General features: G+C 45.8%; 1 protein-coding gene across 3 annotated transcripts in view; it reads right to left on the bottom strand.

The window, feature by feature from the left end:
* WNK2 (WNK lysine deficient protein kinase 2) overlaps positions 1-14,264 on the bottom strand; it is an 84,343-nt gene that overhangs the window by 22,407 nt on the left and 47,672 nt on the right. For all 3 annotated transcript variants that reach the window (XM_028494150.2, XM_028494152.2, XM_028494151.2), the window contains 2 exons: positions 10,289-10,333; positions 8,555-8,814 (listed from right to left, as the gene is read on the bottom strand). In XM_028494150.2, the coding sequence (XP_028349951.1) occupies positions 8,555-8,814; positions 10,289-10,333 (305 nt within the window). The remainder of the gene's footprint in view (positions 1-8,554; positions 8,815-10,288; positions 10,334-14,264) is intronic.

Genomic DNA, 14,264 nt, shown 5'->3' with positions numbered 1-14,264 from the left:
CCCCCAGCCCCGCCCCCCATTCCCTGCATCTGTGCAGCGCTGTCCCCGCCTGAGCATCCCTCCCTCCTCGGAGCCCCTCCCCCTCGGCATCCGGGTGCAGTGGGTGAACCTTCCCCGTGGCCCAGGGCTGCGCTCGTTCCTCGCCACCTGTCCTCTGCCTCCACTCCTGGGGTCCTTGAGGATGGAGATGACACCCCCACGGGAGCGGTTCTGAACTAATCACTTGAGTTCATCAGGATTGGCTGGGACAAGCACGCAGCTCTCTGCTCACCTCCACGCTTTATCCGTCTTGTTCCACATCTTCAACGCCTTCCCTCTCTCTCTGTTCTCTCCAGCTGCTCCAATACTAACCATCCGCTAAGAACAAGCTCAATTCCCACCTCCTCCGTAAAGCCCTCCAGGACTACCCTCTGTTGATTCTTTTCCCTCTGAGATCCTAGAGCACGCTATACCAACCAGTTTTCAGGGGGAAATTCTTTGCCTCTCCTCCTGTGTGTTCATCTTTTCTCTCCAACTCGACTATAGCGTTCTTGAACGGAAATCAGTATTACCGAGTGACTGAATATACTTTTCACGAGTAAGAAAATCAACTTAGGATTTTTTAACTTTACAGTAATGCGAAAGCAATACGCATTCAGTAGAAACTACTTCGACTTTTGAATTTTGAGCTTTCCTCGGGCCCACCGTATGGGGAAAGACACTTCCTCCTGATGCTGGGTGGCAAAGCCCCAGCTCCCCACCAGCCACGCGACCACACCAGGAGACAGCGGATAGATGCAACCACCACGGACCCAGACAAGCACTCTGCTTGTCAGTACAGTAGTCAATAAATTACACGAGATGGTCAGCACTTTATTAAAAAATAGTCCTTGCATTAGATGATTTTGCCCAACTATAGGCTAACCTAGGTGTTCTGAGTGCACTGAATGTAGGTGAAGCTAAGCAGTGATGTTTGACACGTCAGGTGTATTAAATGCATTTTCAATTTATGATATTTTCAACTTACCATGGGTTTACTGGGACGTAACCCCATGGTAAGTTGAGGAAGATCTGTACAACAGAAGCAGCAGCCAAGGAACCAGTAGGAGAAATAATGGTTTTTATTTAAAGACAGTCACGGCATGGAAGCAACCTAAGTGTCCATCAACAGATGAATGGATAAAGAAGATGTGGCACATATATACAATGGAATATTACTCAGCCATAAAAAGAAATGAAACTGAGTTATTTGTAATGAGGTGGATAGACCTGGAGTCTGTCATACAGAGTGAAGTAAGTCAGAAGGAGAAAAACAAATACCGTATGCTAACACATATATATGGAATCTAAGAAAAAAAAATGTCATGAAGAGATTAGTGGTAGGACGGGAATAAAACACAGACCTACTAGAGCATGGACTTGAGGATATGGGGAGGGGGAAGGGTAAGCTGTGACAAAGTGAGAGAGTGGCAGGGACATATATACACTATTAAATGTAAATTAGATAGCTAGTGGGAAGCAGCCGCATAGCACAGGGAGATCAGCTCTGTGCTTTGTGACCACCGAGAGGGGTGGGATAGGGAGGGTGGGAGGGAGGGAGACGCAAGAGGGAAGAGATATGGGAACATATGTATATGTATAACTGATTCACTTTGTTGTAAAGGAGAAACTAACACACCATTGTAAAACAGTTATACTCCAATAAAGATGTTAAAAAAAAAAATCAGTGGCATTTTTTATTTTGGCTGCTCCACGTGGCATGTGGGATCCTAGTTCCCCAACCAGGGATCAAACCTGCATCCTCTGCATTGGAAGCATGGAGTTTTAACCACTGGACTGCCAGGGAAGTCCCAGTTGTATTTTTATACACTAGCAATGAACAATTTGAAAAGAAAATTAAGAAAACAATTACATTTAAGCACAAAAAAGAATAAAATACTTAGGAATAATTAAACAAGGAGTTGAAAGACTTACACACTGAAAACTGCAAAACATTGCCAAAAGAAATTAAAGAAGACATAAATAAATGGGAAGACATCCCATGTTTGTGGATTTGAAGACTTAATATTGTTAGTATGTCAATACCGCCCAAAGCCAATCTATAGAGTTTTGATGCATCACTATCAAAGTCTCAATGGCATTTTTTCAAGAAATAGAAAAACTCATTTGGATTCTCAAGGGATCCTAATAAGCAAAACAGTCCTAAAAAAGAACAAAGTTGGAGGACTCATACTTCTTGACTTCAGAACTTACTGCAAAGCTACAGAAATCAAAACAGTGTAATATTAGCAACATGACAGACTGTAGACCAACGCAATAGAATAGAAAATCCAGAAATAAACCTTTGCATATATGACCAATTGATTTTCAAGAAGGGTGCCAAGACCATTCAACGGGAAAAGGACAGTTTTTTCAACAAATACTGCTGGGACAACTAGATATCAACATGCAAAAGAATAAAGATGGTCCCTTACCAAACACCATATATAAAAATTAACTCAAAATGGATAAAAGGCCTAAACATAAGAGCTGCAATTATTAAACTCTTAGCATCTTTAGAGAACACTTAGAAGGAAACATGGGGGGAAAGCTTTATAACATTGGATTTGGCAATAAATCATTGCCAAATCCAATGACATAGGCAACAAAAGAAAAAATAAACTGGAATTCATAAAAATGAAAAACTTTTATGCATCAAAAGACATTATCAACAGAGTAAAAAGGCAAGTCACAGAATGGGAATTATTTTTGGAAATCACATATCTGAAAAGCGATTAATATCCAGAATATAGAGAGAATTCCTCCAAATCAACAACAAAAAAAGAAACAACTCAATTAAAATATGGGCAAAAACCCCTTCCACCATGTGAGGATACAATGAGAAGTCTGTAACCTGGAAGAGGCCCTCGCCCTAGCATGCTGACATCCTCATCTCAGACGTCCAGCCTCCAGGACTGTGAGAAATAAATATCTGTTGTTTATATTTAAAAAATAGGCAAAAGCCTTGAATTATTTTTTCCAAAGAAGACACACAAATGGCCAATAAGCACATGAAAAGATGCTCAACATCACTGATCATTAGGGAAATGCAAACCACCTCACACCTATCAGGATGGCTACTATGAAAAAAATCAGAAAATAGAAAGTATTAGAGAGGATGTGGAGAAACTGAAGCCCTTGTGTACTGTTGGTGGGGATGTAAAATGCTGCAGCTGCTCTGGAAAGTAGTTTGGTGATTCCTCAAAAAATTAAAACTAGAATTACCATATGATCTAGTGATTCCACTTCTGGGTGTATACCCTAAAGAACTGAAAGCAAAGACTCAAAGATATATCTATACACCCATGTTCATAGTAGCATGATGCACAACAGTTAAAAGTTAGAAGCAACCCAAGTGTCCATCAACGGAAGAACGGATAAAACAAAATGTGGTATGTATGTACAATGGACTACAACTCAGCGTTAAAAAGGAAGGAAAGTCTTTCAAGACACTGATGAAAGAAATCAAAGATGATACTAACAGTCCACCTAGAGGGGTAGGATGGGGGGCTGGGAGGGAAATGCAAGAGGGAGGAGAATGGGGATATATGTATATCTATAGCTGATTCACTTTGTTATAAAGCAGAAACTAACACACCATTGTAAAGCAATTATACTCCAATAAACATGTTAAAAAAATAATTAATTTTTTAAAAAAGATGATACAAACAGATGCAGAGATATACCATGTTCTTGGATTGGAAGAATCAACATTGTGAAAATGACTCTACTACCCAAAGCAATCTACAGATTCAATGCAATCTCTATCAAATTACCAATGGCATTTTTCACAGAACTAGAACAAGAAATTTTACAATTTGTATGGAAACACGAAAGACCCCGAATAGTCAAAGCAATCCTGAGAAAGAAAGACAGAGCTGGAGGAATCTAGGCTCCCTGACTTCAGACTATACTACAAATACAGTAATCAAGACCGTATGGTACTGGCACAAAAACAGAAATACAGATCAATGGAACAGGATAGAAAGCCCAGAGATAAACCCACACACATATGGTCACTTTATCTTTGACAAAGGAGGCAAGAATATACAATGGAGAAAAGACAGCCTCTTCAGTAAGTGGTGCTGGGAAAACTGGTCAGCTACATGTAAAAGACTGAAATTAGAACACTTCCTAACACCATACAAAAAAATAAACTCAAAATGGATTAAAGACCTAAATGTAAGGCCAGACACTATAAAAATCTTAGAGGAAAACATAGGTAGAACACTCTATGACATAAATCACAGCAAGATCCTTTTTGACCCACCTCCTAAAGTAATGTAAATAAAAACAAAAATAAACAAATGGGACCTAATGAAACTTAAAAGCTTTTGCACAGCAAAGGCAACCATAAACAAGACGAAAAGACAACCCTCAGAATGGGAGAAAATATTTGCAAATGAAGTAACTGACAAAGGATTAATCTCCAAAATTTATAAGCAGCACATGCAGCTCAATATCAGAAAAACAAACAACCCAATCCAAAAATGGGCAGAAGACCTAAATAGACATTTCTCCAAAGAAGACATACACATTGCCAACAAACACATGAAAAGATGCTCAGCATCACTAATCATTAGAGAAATGCAAATCAAAATCATGGTGTCACCTCACACCGGTCAGAATGGCCATCATCAAAAAATCTACAAACTATAAATGCTGGAGAGGGTGTGGATAAAAGGGAACCCTCTTGCACTGTTGGTGGGAACGTAAATTGATACAGCCACTATGGAGAACAGTACGGAGGGTCCTTAAAAAGCTAAAAATAGAACTACCATATGACCCAGCAATCCCACTATTGGGCACATACCCTGAGAATACCATAATTCGAAAGGACTCATGTACCACAGTGCTCACTGCAGCACTATTTACAATAGCCAGGACATGGAAGTAACCTACATGTCCATCGACAGATGAATGCATAAATAACATGTGTCACATACATACAATGGAATATTACTCAGCCATAAAAAGGAACGAAATTGAGTTATTTGTAATGAGGTGGATGGACCTAGAGTCTGTCACACAGAGTGAAGTAAGTCAGAAAGACAAAAACAAATACCGTATGCTAACTCATATATATGGAATCTAAAAAACCGGTACTGATGAACCTAGTGGCAGGGCAGGAATAAAGACACAGATGTAGAGAACAGGCTTGAGGACACAGTGGGGGAAGGAGAATCTGGGACAAAGTGAGAGAGTAGCACTGACTTATATACACTACCAAATATAAAATGGATGACTAGTGGGAAGCTGCTGCATAGCACAGGGATATCAGCTTGATGTTTTGTGACGACCTAGAGGGGTGGGATAGGGAAGGTGGGAGGGAGGCTCAAGAGGGAGGGGATATGGGGATATATGTATACATATAGCTGATTCACTTTGCTGTACAGCAGTAACTAACACAACATTGTAAAGCAATTATACTCCAATAAAGATGAAAAGAATAGTAATAAAAAATAAGTAAATAAAAAGGAAGGAAATTCTGACATACACTACAACATGGATGAAACTTGAAGACATGCTAAGTGACATAAACCAGTTATAGACACATACTGTATGATTCTACTTATATGAGGTACCTAGAGAAGTCAAATTCAGAGACAGAAAGTAGAATGGTAGTTGCCAAGGGCTTAGGGGAACGGGGGCATATATATATAGGCAGTTATTTTTCATTGGGTATAGAGTTTCAGTTTTGCAAAATGAAGAAATTGGAGATGGATGGTGTGATGGTTGGACAACAATATGAATGCAATTAATACCACTGAACTGTATATACTTAAAAATGGTTAAGATGTTAAATTTTATGTTATGTATATTCTACCACAATTTTTAAAAATTGAAGCTTGAAAGCATTATGGTAAGCCAGTGACAAAAGGGCAAATATTGTATGATTCCACTTATATGAGGTACCAAGAGAAGTCAAATTCATAGTAGAATAGAGGTTACCAGAGTTACCAGAAAGACGGACTGAAGAGTTATTTCTTACTGAGTAGTTTATGTTTGGGATAATAAAAAAGTTCTAGAAATGGATAGTGGTGAATAGTTTAAAAAAAAAAAAACACCTTATTAAGAATCCCTGACATCTGAACAACAGAATTAGCAGAGCTGACCGATAGGGCCTGGCCCAGCACAGATACTGAGAGCTGATGTGGTGGAGTCTGGACAGAAGAGTAGAGACTAACCTGCCCAGGGCTTGAGGTGCAGAACCTGCAGGGCCTTGGGGCTGTGTTATGAATTCTCAGTTCTGTCCCAGAATAATGGAGAATAGATTTGAGGAGTTAAACTCATGGAGGTGCAGTGTCAGGAGGTTACTACAGAAGAGGAACAAAAGTTCAGACTGGGAGTGTGGACGTGAGAGGGAATGAAAGAGGATGACCTCAAGCACCTGTGGAGCAGTGGTTGACAACTTGGGTCAAAAATCCAGTCCCAGCAAGTTTTAAAGAACTGAAAACACACAAAATCTGTTCTCTTATCACAGTGCAATAAGGCTTTAAAAATCCCCAAAAAACCACTATCAAAAAGATCATGAGGAAATTAATAACTATATTACCTCAAATCACCATGGAAATTATAAAATATTTTGATCATAGGTTAAAGAAAATGCTACATATCAAAACCTTTGGAATGTAGCTAATACCACTAGAAGGAATTTTATAGCCTGAATGCCTGTATTATAAAAGAAGAAAGGCTCAAAATCAATGCACTACACATCTCAAGAAACTTTCTAGAACAAAAAAGTAACCCAAAGATAGAAGAGAAGAAATAATAAAAGGAAGAAGCTAATGAAATATACAATAAAGAATTGCCATCAAAGTGATGAGTTCTTTGAAAAGGCGAATAAAATATATAAATTCAGAGAAATCACCAATATCAGAATGAAAAACAAGACATCACTGCAAATCCTGCAAACTGTGAAGAGAAAATATTATAAACAACTTTATACCAATTAATTGGAAAACTCAGATAAATTTAGAGGTGTATCAATTGTTAGAAAAGCAGTATTTAACAGAAAGAAGAAATAGAAAACCCAAATGGTACTAAAACTGTAAAAGAAATTAAATTCATAATGGAAACCTTACCCTCAAGGGATGTAGACATGTGTGATAAATATGTAACAGCAAAATGTCAATCATAGCTCATAGGTAGAAGATACCTGAGAGTTCACTGAAGAATTTTCAATCTTTTGTATGTTTGAAACTTTTTGAAGTAAAAGATCATAGGGGAACCTTCCCACACTCAAAAAAAAATGGCCACCATCAAAAAATCTACAAACAATAAATGCTGGAGAGAGTATGGAGAGAAGGGAACCCTCCTTCACTGTTGGTGGGAATGTAAATTGGTACAGCCACTACGGAGAACAGTATGGAGGTTCCTTAAAAAACTAAAAATAGAACTACTATATGATCCAGCAATCCCACTCCTGGGCATATATCCGGAGAAAAACATGGTCCAAAAGGATACATGCACCCCAATGTTCACTGCAGCACTTTTTACAATAGCCAAGACATGGAAGCAATCTACATGTCCATCAACAGAGGAATGGATAAAGAAGATGTGGTACATATATACAACGGAATATTACCCAGCCATTAAGAAGAATGAAATAATGCCATTTGCAGCAACATGGATGGACCTAGAGATTGTCATACTGAGTGAAGTAAGTTAGCCAGAGAAAGACAAATATCATACAATACCACTTATATGTGGAATCTAAAACAAAAAATGATACAAATGAACTTATTTACAGAACAGAAACAGATTCACAGACTTAGAGAACTGAACTTATGGTTACCAGGTGGGGGAGGAATAGGGAGTTTGGGATTGACATGTACACACTGCTATATTTAAAATGGATAATCAACAAGGACCCACTATATAGCACAGGGAACTCTGCTCAACATTATGTGACAACCTAAATGGGAAAAGAATTTGAAAAAGAATAGATACATGTATAACTGAATCACTTTGATGTACACCTGAAACTAAGACAACATTGTTAATCAATTATACTCCAATAAAAAATAAAAAGTTAAAAAGAAAAACAAAACCCTCCTGGCCCAGATGGCTTCACCAGTTAATTTTGCTAAACATTTTAGGAAAAAATAACATAATCTTGTACAAACTCCTCCAGGAGACTGAAAAAGAGGGAATACTCCTTCAAGTAGGCTTTGAAGTCAGCAGTCCTAATACAGGAACAATTCACACAACAAAACCTAAGACAGCAAGCAGCTCCTCACTTCTGCCCCACGTGGTCTGGGGCACCTGAGCTAAAACCCAAGGGGTGTCCCCTGGGTATGTCGCACAGACCCCACCCACTTTGCCAGCTTGGGCTCTGGTGGAAGACAGGTTGAGGTGGGTCACCAGGATGAGGCCACACCTGCAAGCTGCTGGCCAGTCCCACCTAGACACTGCTCAACACTGGGCTAGGGCCTGCTGCTCAGCTGTTCTGCTGAGATCTGGAGTCACAGCTTCATTCCCATTCTGTGCCTTCGACTCTGGGCAAGCCCAGCCCCCACCATGCCCCACTTACTGCCCGTGCCTCGCCAGAGGCCGGGGGCCAGCCTGCCATGGCCTCCATGTCATGCAACTTCTGCGTCTGCTTCAACTGGTTGAGTGACGGCTTCAGCTGTGTGGGCCCAACCGTCTTGCTTGTCCACTCGTCCACCAACTTGTGCAGGTCGTCCGTGAAGGTGCCTTTCTTGTTGTTGCTGTTGTTCACCTGCGCCTGGATGTGCAGGGCAGGTTGGGGGCCCGGTTCAGGGCCCGGGACCAGGCTGCTGGTGGAGGACCCTAGAGAGCACACACAGGCCAGGGTTGGTGACACCACACGCCAGCACCACTGGCTGGCTGCAGTCATTCATACAGTGGTCTCGCTTAAGCCAGGCAACACCTTGCTTCAGGAGATGGTCTGCATTGTGGGGGCCCATGCAGTTTTAGACACAGTGGAGCGACCTCAGGGGACTGGGCATTGCCAGGCAGCCATCACCCATCTCATCAGCCAGGGGACAGGACCCCAGCTGCTGGCAGCCTCACTCAGCATTCTCTGTGCCCACATTGCCCAGGACCACCAGACCCCCATGTGAGAGAGTTCAAAAAACTCCTGGCGCAGCTGGACACAGACTGGGGCCAAATTCCTCACGCTTCTGCACTCTCAGCTCTAATATGAGGATTCAGAGGAGATTCAACAATACTTTAGGCAGAATGCTTAGCAGCTCCTGCTATCCTTCCAGCCTATTAAATCCAGCAATAGGCTGGATTGCTGATGTTTCCATGAATGATAATGACTTGGTGATTTGGAATTTAAGACACAGAAATCACGCCTCTCCTCACCAGAGTGTGTAATAATAATAAAGGATACAAATATCCAGAGTCTTCCGACAGGGGTCTACAGGCTTGGTGCCAACTGAGGGGCTGATGCCTGTAGCAGGAGGAACTGGGAGGCCCGGCTGCCAGGGAAGGTCTGGGGCTGTGGCTTAGGTGGAGCTGGACAAAGGTGAGCGCACTTAGCCACTTCACTCAAAGATCTTTTTTAATGACCAAAACAGGACTTTTAAATTTTTTTGTGTCCCTTTCCTTCCCCAGCATGTAATTTCTTATTGGCAATTTTGGATAAACCAATTTTTAAATTTTCTGCATTAAATAAATAACCTAATGACCATCTCTTCAAACAAGCCATTGCAATATGTAGTTTACTTTAGAGGCTAGCAATGAAACAGCACAGACACAAACAGTTAAACATTAGTGATGAGATTTTACACACGCTGCTATTTCTACATGAACATTTCAGCCAGAAAAGAAAAACAGAAAAATTAAAAAAAAAAAAAAAAAAAAAAAAAAGGCATGAGATGAGAGCAGTGGGTGGCCCAGGTAAACTGATACCCATTTTGTCCCGGCATCTCTCCTCTGTGAGGGGCACTCATCTTTAGCACTTCAAGGAAATACTCATTCCTACGGTTTTGGAAAAGGAGCCAATTAATTATTGGTAATATGTGGACGTTCCGGAGAAGGACAGCCTGTTAGATGTGAACTGGCAAGAATGCACAAACTCTAGGAGCCATGGAGACTCAAAAGGGCGCCCGAAGGCGGCTATCTTGCCAGGCGGAGGCCAAGCAGCACCCGCGAAGGGTGGGCGCAGAGCAGGCCCATGCCCGGCCACCCGCTGGGCCCTTGGCTCCTGGTCTAGTCGCAGAAACCCTGATGCACACTAGCCACAATAAAGCCCATGCGATGGAAGCGGACGAGGGGTAAAAAACCCGATAATTACGACTGCTGTGCTCTTTGCCTAGACAGAGACGCTTCAAGGCAGACCCTGCAAGGGAAGAAGAAATGACACAAGACCACAGGGTTAGGCAGGACAGCACACATGGGGGACAAGCCACCACACTCTAAGCAAAAGTCATCAGTGTGCGAGGAGGAGCAAAGGCCAGCAGTTCAGAGAGAAGGGACCAGCCTCCTGGGCTAACTGGGCGGCCCCCAAGTCAGTGTGGAGGTTCACACGAGCTTCGCCGAGGGGCGGAGGTGCAGGGCCAAGCCCCAAGCTTCAGGTAGAAGTGTGTGTGTGTCTCTAGAAGCATATTCAAAAAAAAAAAAAGAGAGAGAGAGAAAGGAGAAAAAAAAAAAAAAAAAGTAAAGCACACTGCTTGGCTTTCAAATGTAAGGTTTCTGGGAGCCCCGCTGGTTGAGGCAGGAAACCCACTAAAAGTCAGCCAGGAGAGCTCTCAATGGAGCCAGAGCCTAGCTCTGCCCAGAGGGAGGCCCATGGGCGGTTTTCCAAGTGCAAAAAGATACATTGTTTTGCAGGTTTGAGGCCAATCCCAGATCCTGGACGGCTGCCCTGAACAGGCCGGTGGCAAGTGTGGTGGGGAAATATGAGGGGTCCTATCTAGAGAGGTGGGAGGTAGGGCCGACACTGATTCTCTGTATCGCTGCTGCCTCATCTGGTATTCCAGGTCCACTGGGGCAGGGCGAGGCCTCCGTATTGCACCATGACTAAATGCTGCCAGGCCCTGTGCTCACCAGAGGCTGTCTGTGCTAAGACAGATGGGCAGTGACTTTAGTCTGGCACTGACAATCAGTGCCCACCTGGAGGGCAGACGAGCTGCCCGGGACGGGCTGCCACACCCGGCTCACCCAGTGGCATTCCAGGGAGCCAAGCAGGCAAACGTGGGACGGGCAAGGATGGCTCAGGTGTCCCCAAGGTCACTCAGCAAGGCCACACTAGCACGGAGGGTCTGTCTGTGCTCTGGCCCATGGGCCCCTAGCCTGCAGCACAATTCCCTGCACACCCCATACTCCCTGGAGGGTGCCCGCCACACAGCCATTCCCAGCACTCTCACTGTGGAAGGCAAGATGCTGCCTCCTGCATTTGGGGACGGGGACAAAGGCTCCTTGGGGAAGAGCTGTGCCCACTGGGCTCAAAAACCTAGCTCAAATTGAGTTGCACTTATTTTTGTTCATTCTGTTGTGTTCTATGAGGCTGACTTGGTAAAAAGGGAGGTGATATTCTGTTGGGGTCTCTAATGTGCGAATAAAACCAAAAAGGCTAGCAATCCAGACTGACTGATTCTCAGTGGGAACTTTGAAGGGTTTTTGCTGGTCTGTGTCCTGTGATGGACCCCAACTGAGAGCACAAGGCCCTCTGGGGGCTCTGAGGCACGAAGGGAGGAGGGTCCTGGGCTCTGTGAGCGTGCAGGGCACCAGACGAGTGCATGTTTCCTAGTCAGATTCCTGTGGTTGTAGCGTCCTCTGGGCCATAGCAGTACCCTAGAGATGACCCTGGGACATGGGATTAATCACTCTGCCAGGTCCCTGCAGCCTCACAGTAGCAGGTTCTTTCAAAAGGCTGCTCTGTGCCTGCCTGTCACCTCCTAGTGCAGCTAGAGCTCTGCATTCAGAGCTGCCTCCCGTCACCCTCACAGGAAAGAGAACATGCCAGCCAGCCCCAGGAGCTGCCTGGTCAGGAGTGCTAGACAGAGCCTGGGTCTGCGATCAGGGTCCCAGACCGACCTTCCCGGGAACCCAGGGTCAAAGCCATCGGCCACCAGGACATGGTGCTCAGAGCCAGAGAGTGATACCAGCCCACTGAGACCTCCACACCCGCACCGGACACAGCCCGAGGAGATGGAACACGGATAGCCCCCAGCCTTCCATGCCCTCGCTGAACACAGGCCCTGAGGTGACCAGAATACAGACGGCTCCCAGCCCTTAGGGTGGACCTTTAAACACAAACAAACCAGATTCGGGTCCCTCCACACTGAGGCCACACTGTACGGCTCAGTGCAGAACCACAGCTGAGCAGGCATCACGTGGCTAACCAGTCCACACTCACACCAGAGCCCTAGTCCATCCTCAGGTGGCCACTTGAATCTCCTCCCCCGTGTCTGTGCCCTGGCCTGGCTCCTGCCCTCAACACCCACCATGCAGACAGATTCTGATGAACAAGGCTCCACCTAGCCCTGCTCAACCCGTACTGTGCTAGCGTATACATCAAGTTCCTGCCTACAGAGCCAGCAGGCTACAAGGCAGCAACACAAGGGCACCAGGGCCACACAGGACCCACAGAGGGCCCACATGGGACCCACAAGGGGCCCACTTACGGCCCACAGGAGGCCTACAGGGGACCCATGTGGGCCCACAGGAAGCGCACATCAGGCCCACATGGGACATAATGGTTTTAACCAGCCCCACCCCTGGTTTCCCATGAAGAGTAAATCTTCCCCTGTAGGACTTCCGTCCTTAGCCAAGGCTTGGCAAGAGCTGGCTTAGAGGCCCCAGAACGACTCAGAGAAGCTTCCACAAGGGCAGATGCTAGGGACACGGGGCTTGGCAGCCTCTCCCAGCTGTTGGGAAAACTGTTCTTCCCAGACTGCAAAGGAGCAACACACTGGATGACCTAAAGCCTTGTCCTGGTGCAGCATGTGTCTGCAGGAGTCACCCACAGAGCCACCAGCCACCTGCCCTCACAGCCAGGCCAGGGGTCTCGGGCAGCATCCAGGCCTGCGTGCAGTGAGGCCCCCACAGCACTTGCCCCCACATTCACTTTGGCATGGAAACAGAGGCTGCTCCTGGTGTGGACGGTCAGCACTGTCGGGCACCCAGTGCCGTCTAGACCCTTGGACCACTCAAGGGACACCTCAAATCCCAGGGTATCCGATGCGGGCAGACTGCTTAAGAAGTGGGCCAGGCCCTGTAGCCACGACCACACCTGCTGTTTATCAGTGTTCAAATACTAACGAAGCTCACAGGAACTGGGGCCAGCAGCCTCAATGCAGACCGGCCAGGGGCCTCCCCACCTTCCCCATGACAAGAGGGGTATCTCCAATGGTCATCCTTACACCAGACAGTGGCATTAGACACTCTGTTCTGGCACCAGAAACAAATGGCATATAGAGCCAAAACATCATTCCAGGCATCTCTGTATCCAGCCACCTAGTCTCAAGCCGAGACAAGTGCTAAAACTCTTCTGTGCAGCATGAACAGGGAAGCAGGATGTGTCTTGGCTCTGCCCGAGGGTGACTCCACCCTGAGCTTCATTCTCCAGCTGGCAGGGGGCCTGCCCTTAGGACAGCTCAACCTGAGTGGTCGTAGGGTGGGGTGGGGCTTTGTGAGGGGGTGTCTCCTCCCTGGGTGACCTCCCCTGCCTGAGTCCCCACAGGGAGAGATGAGAACACTCCCAGGTGAGGGAAGGACCTGGGGGCTGCACAGCGGCCCCTGGGGGTCCCAGAGACAAACTTGCTACAGCATGGGCACCTGGCCTGCTGCTGATGGACATGTGCAAAAAACACAAAGCAGACCCCATCGTTCCACATGCACAGAGAAAGTCTTGGAAGGGTACCCGCAGCTGCCTGTTCAGATGAGGAGGAGCCAGAGGCAGAGAGGATCAATGGGTCTGACAACAGCTTCTGACCAACAGGGCACAACCGCTTCTGAACACGACCGCGCCCCCCCACCCGACTCCAAGCTTCCCTGAACCCTCCACTGGCCGCAAGGAGGGTTCTGTGCCCAGAGCCTCACCCCCACATCTGCTCTTCCCTGGGGGCCGGCCCGCCTACTGCTCCGATGGCTAGCCTGTCCTGGCACCTGCCCCGCGGAGGCGTCCAGGCTTTACCCTCCCTCCCCCAGCTCTCCATCCTGTGCATGGTTGCCTCGCCCACCCCAAGTTACCTCCTCACCTCCTGAAGCTGCCTGCAGCTCCACCCCAGGTGCCCCCACCCATCTCCAACCTCTCTCATCTTCTCTGA

This window comes from Physeter macrocephalus, chromosome 9 (genome assembly GCF_002837175.3).
Source record: "Physeter macrocephalus isolate SW-GA chromosome 9, ASM283717v5, whole genome shotgun sequence".
Lineage (NCBI taxonomy): Eukaryota > Metazoa > Chordata > Mammalia > Artiodactyla > Physeteridae > Physeter > Physeter macrocephalus.
This window is presented reverse-complemented; position numbering and strand designations above follow the sequence as displayed.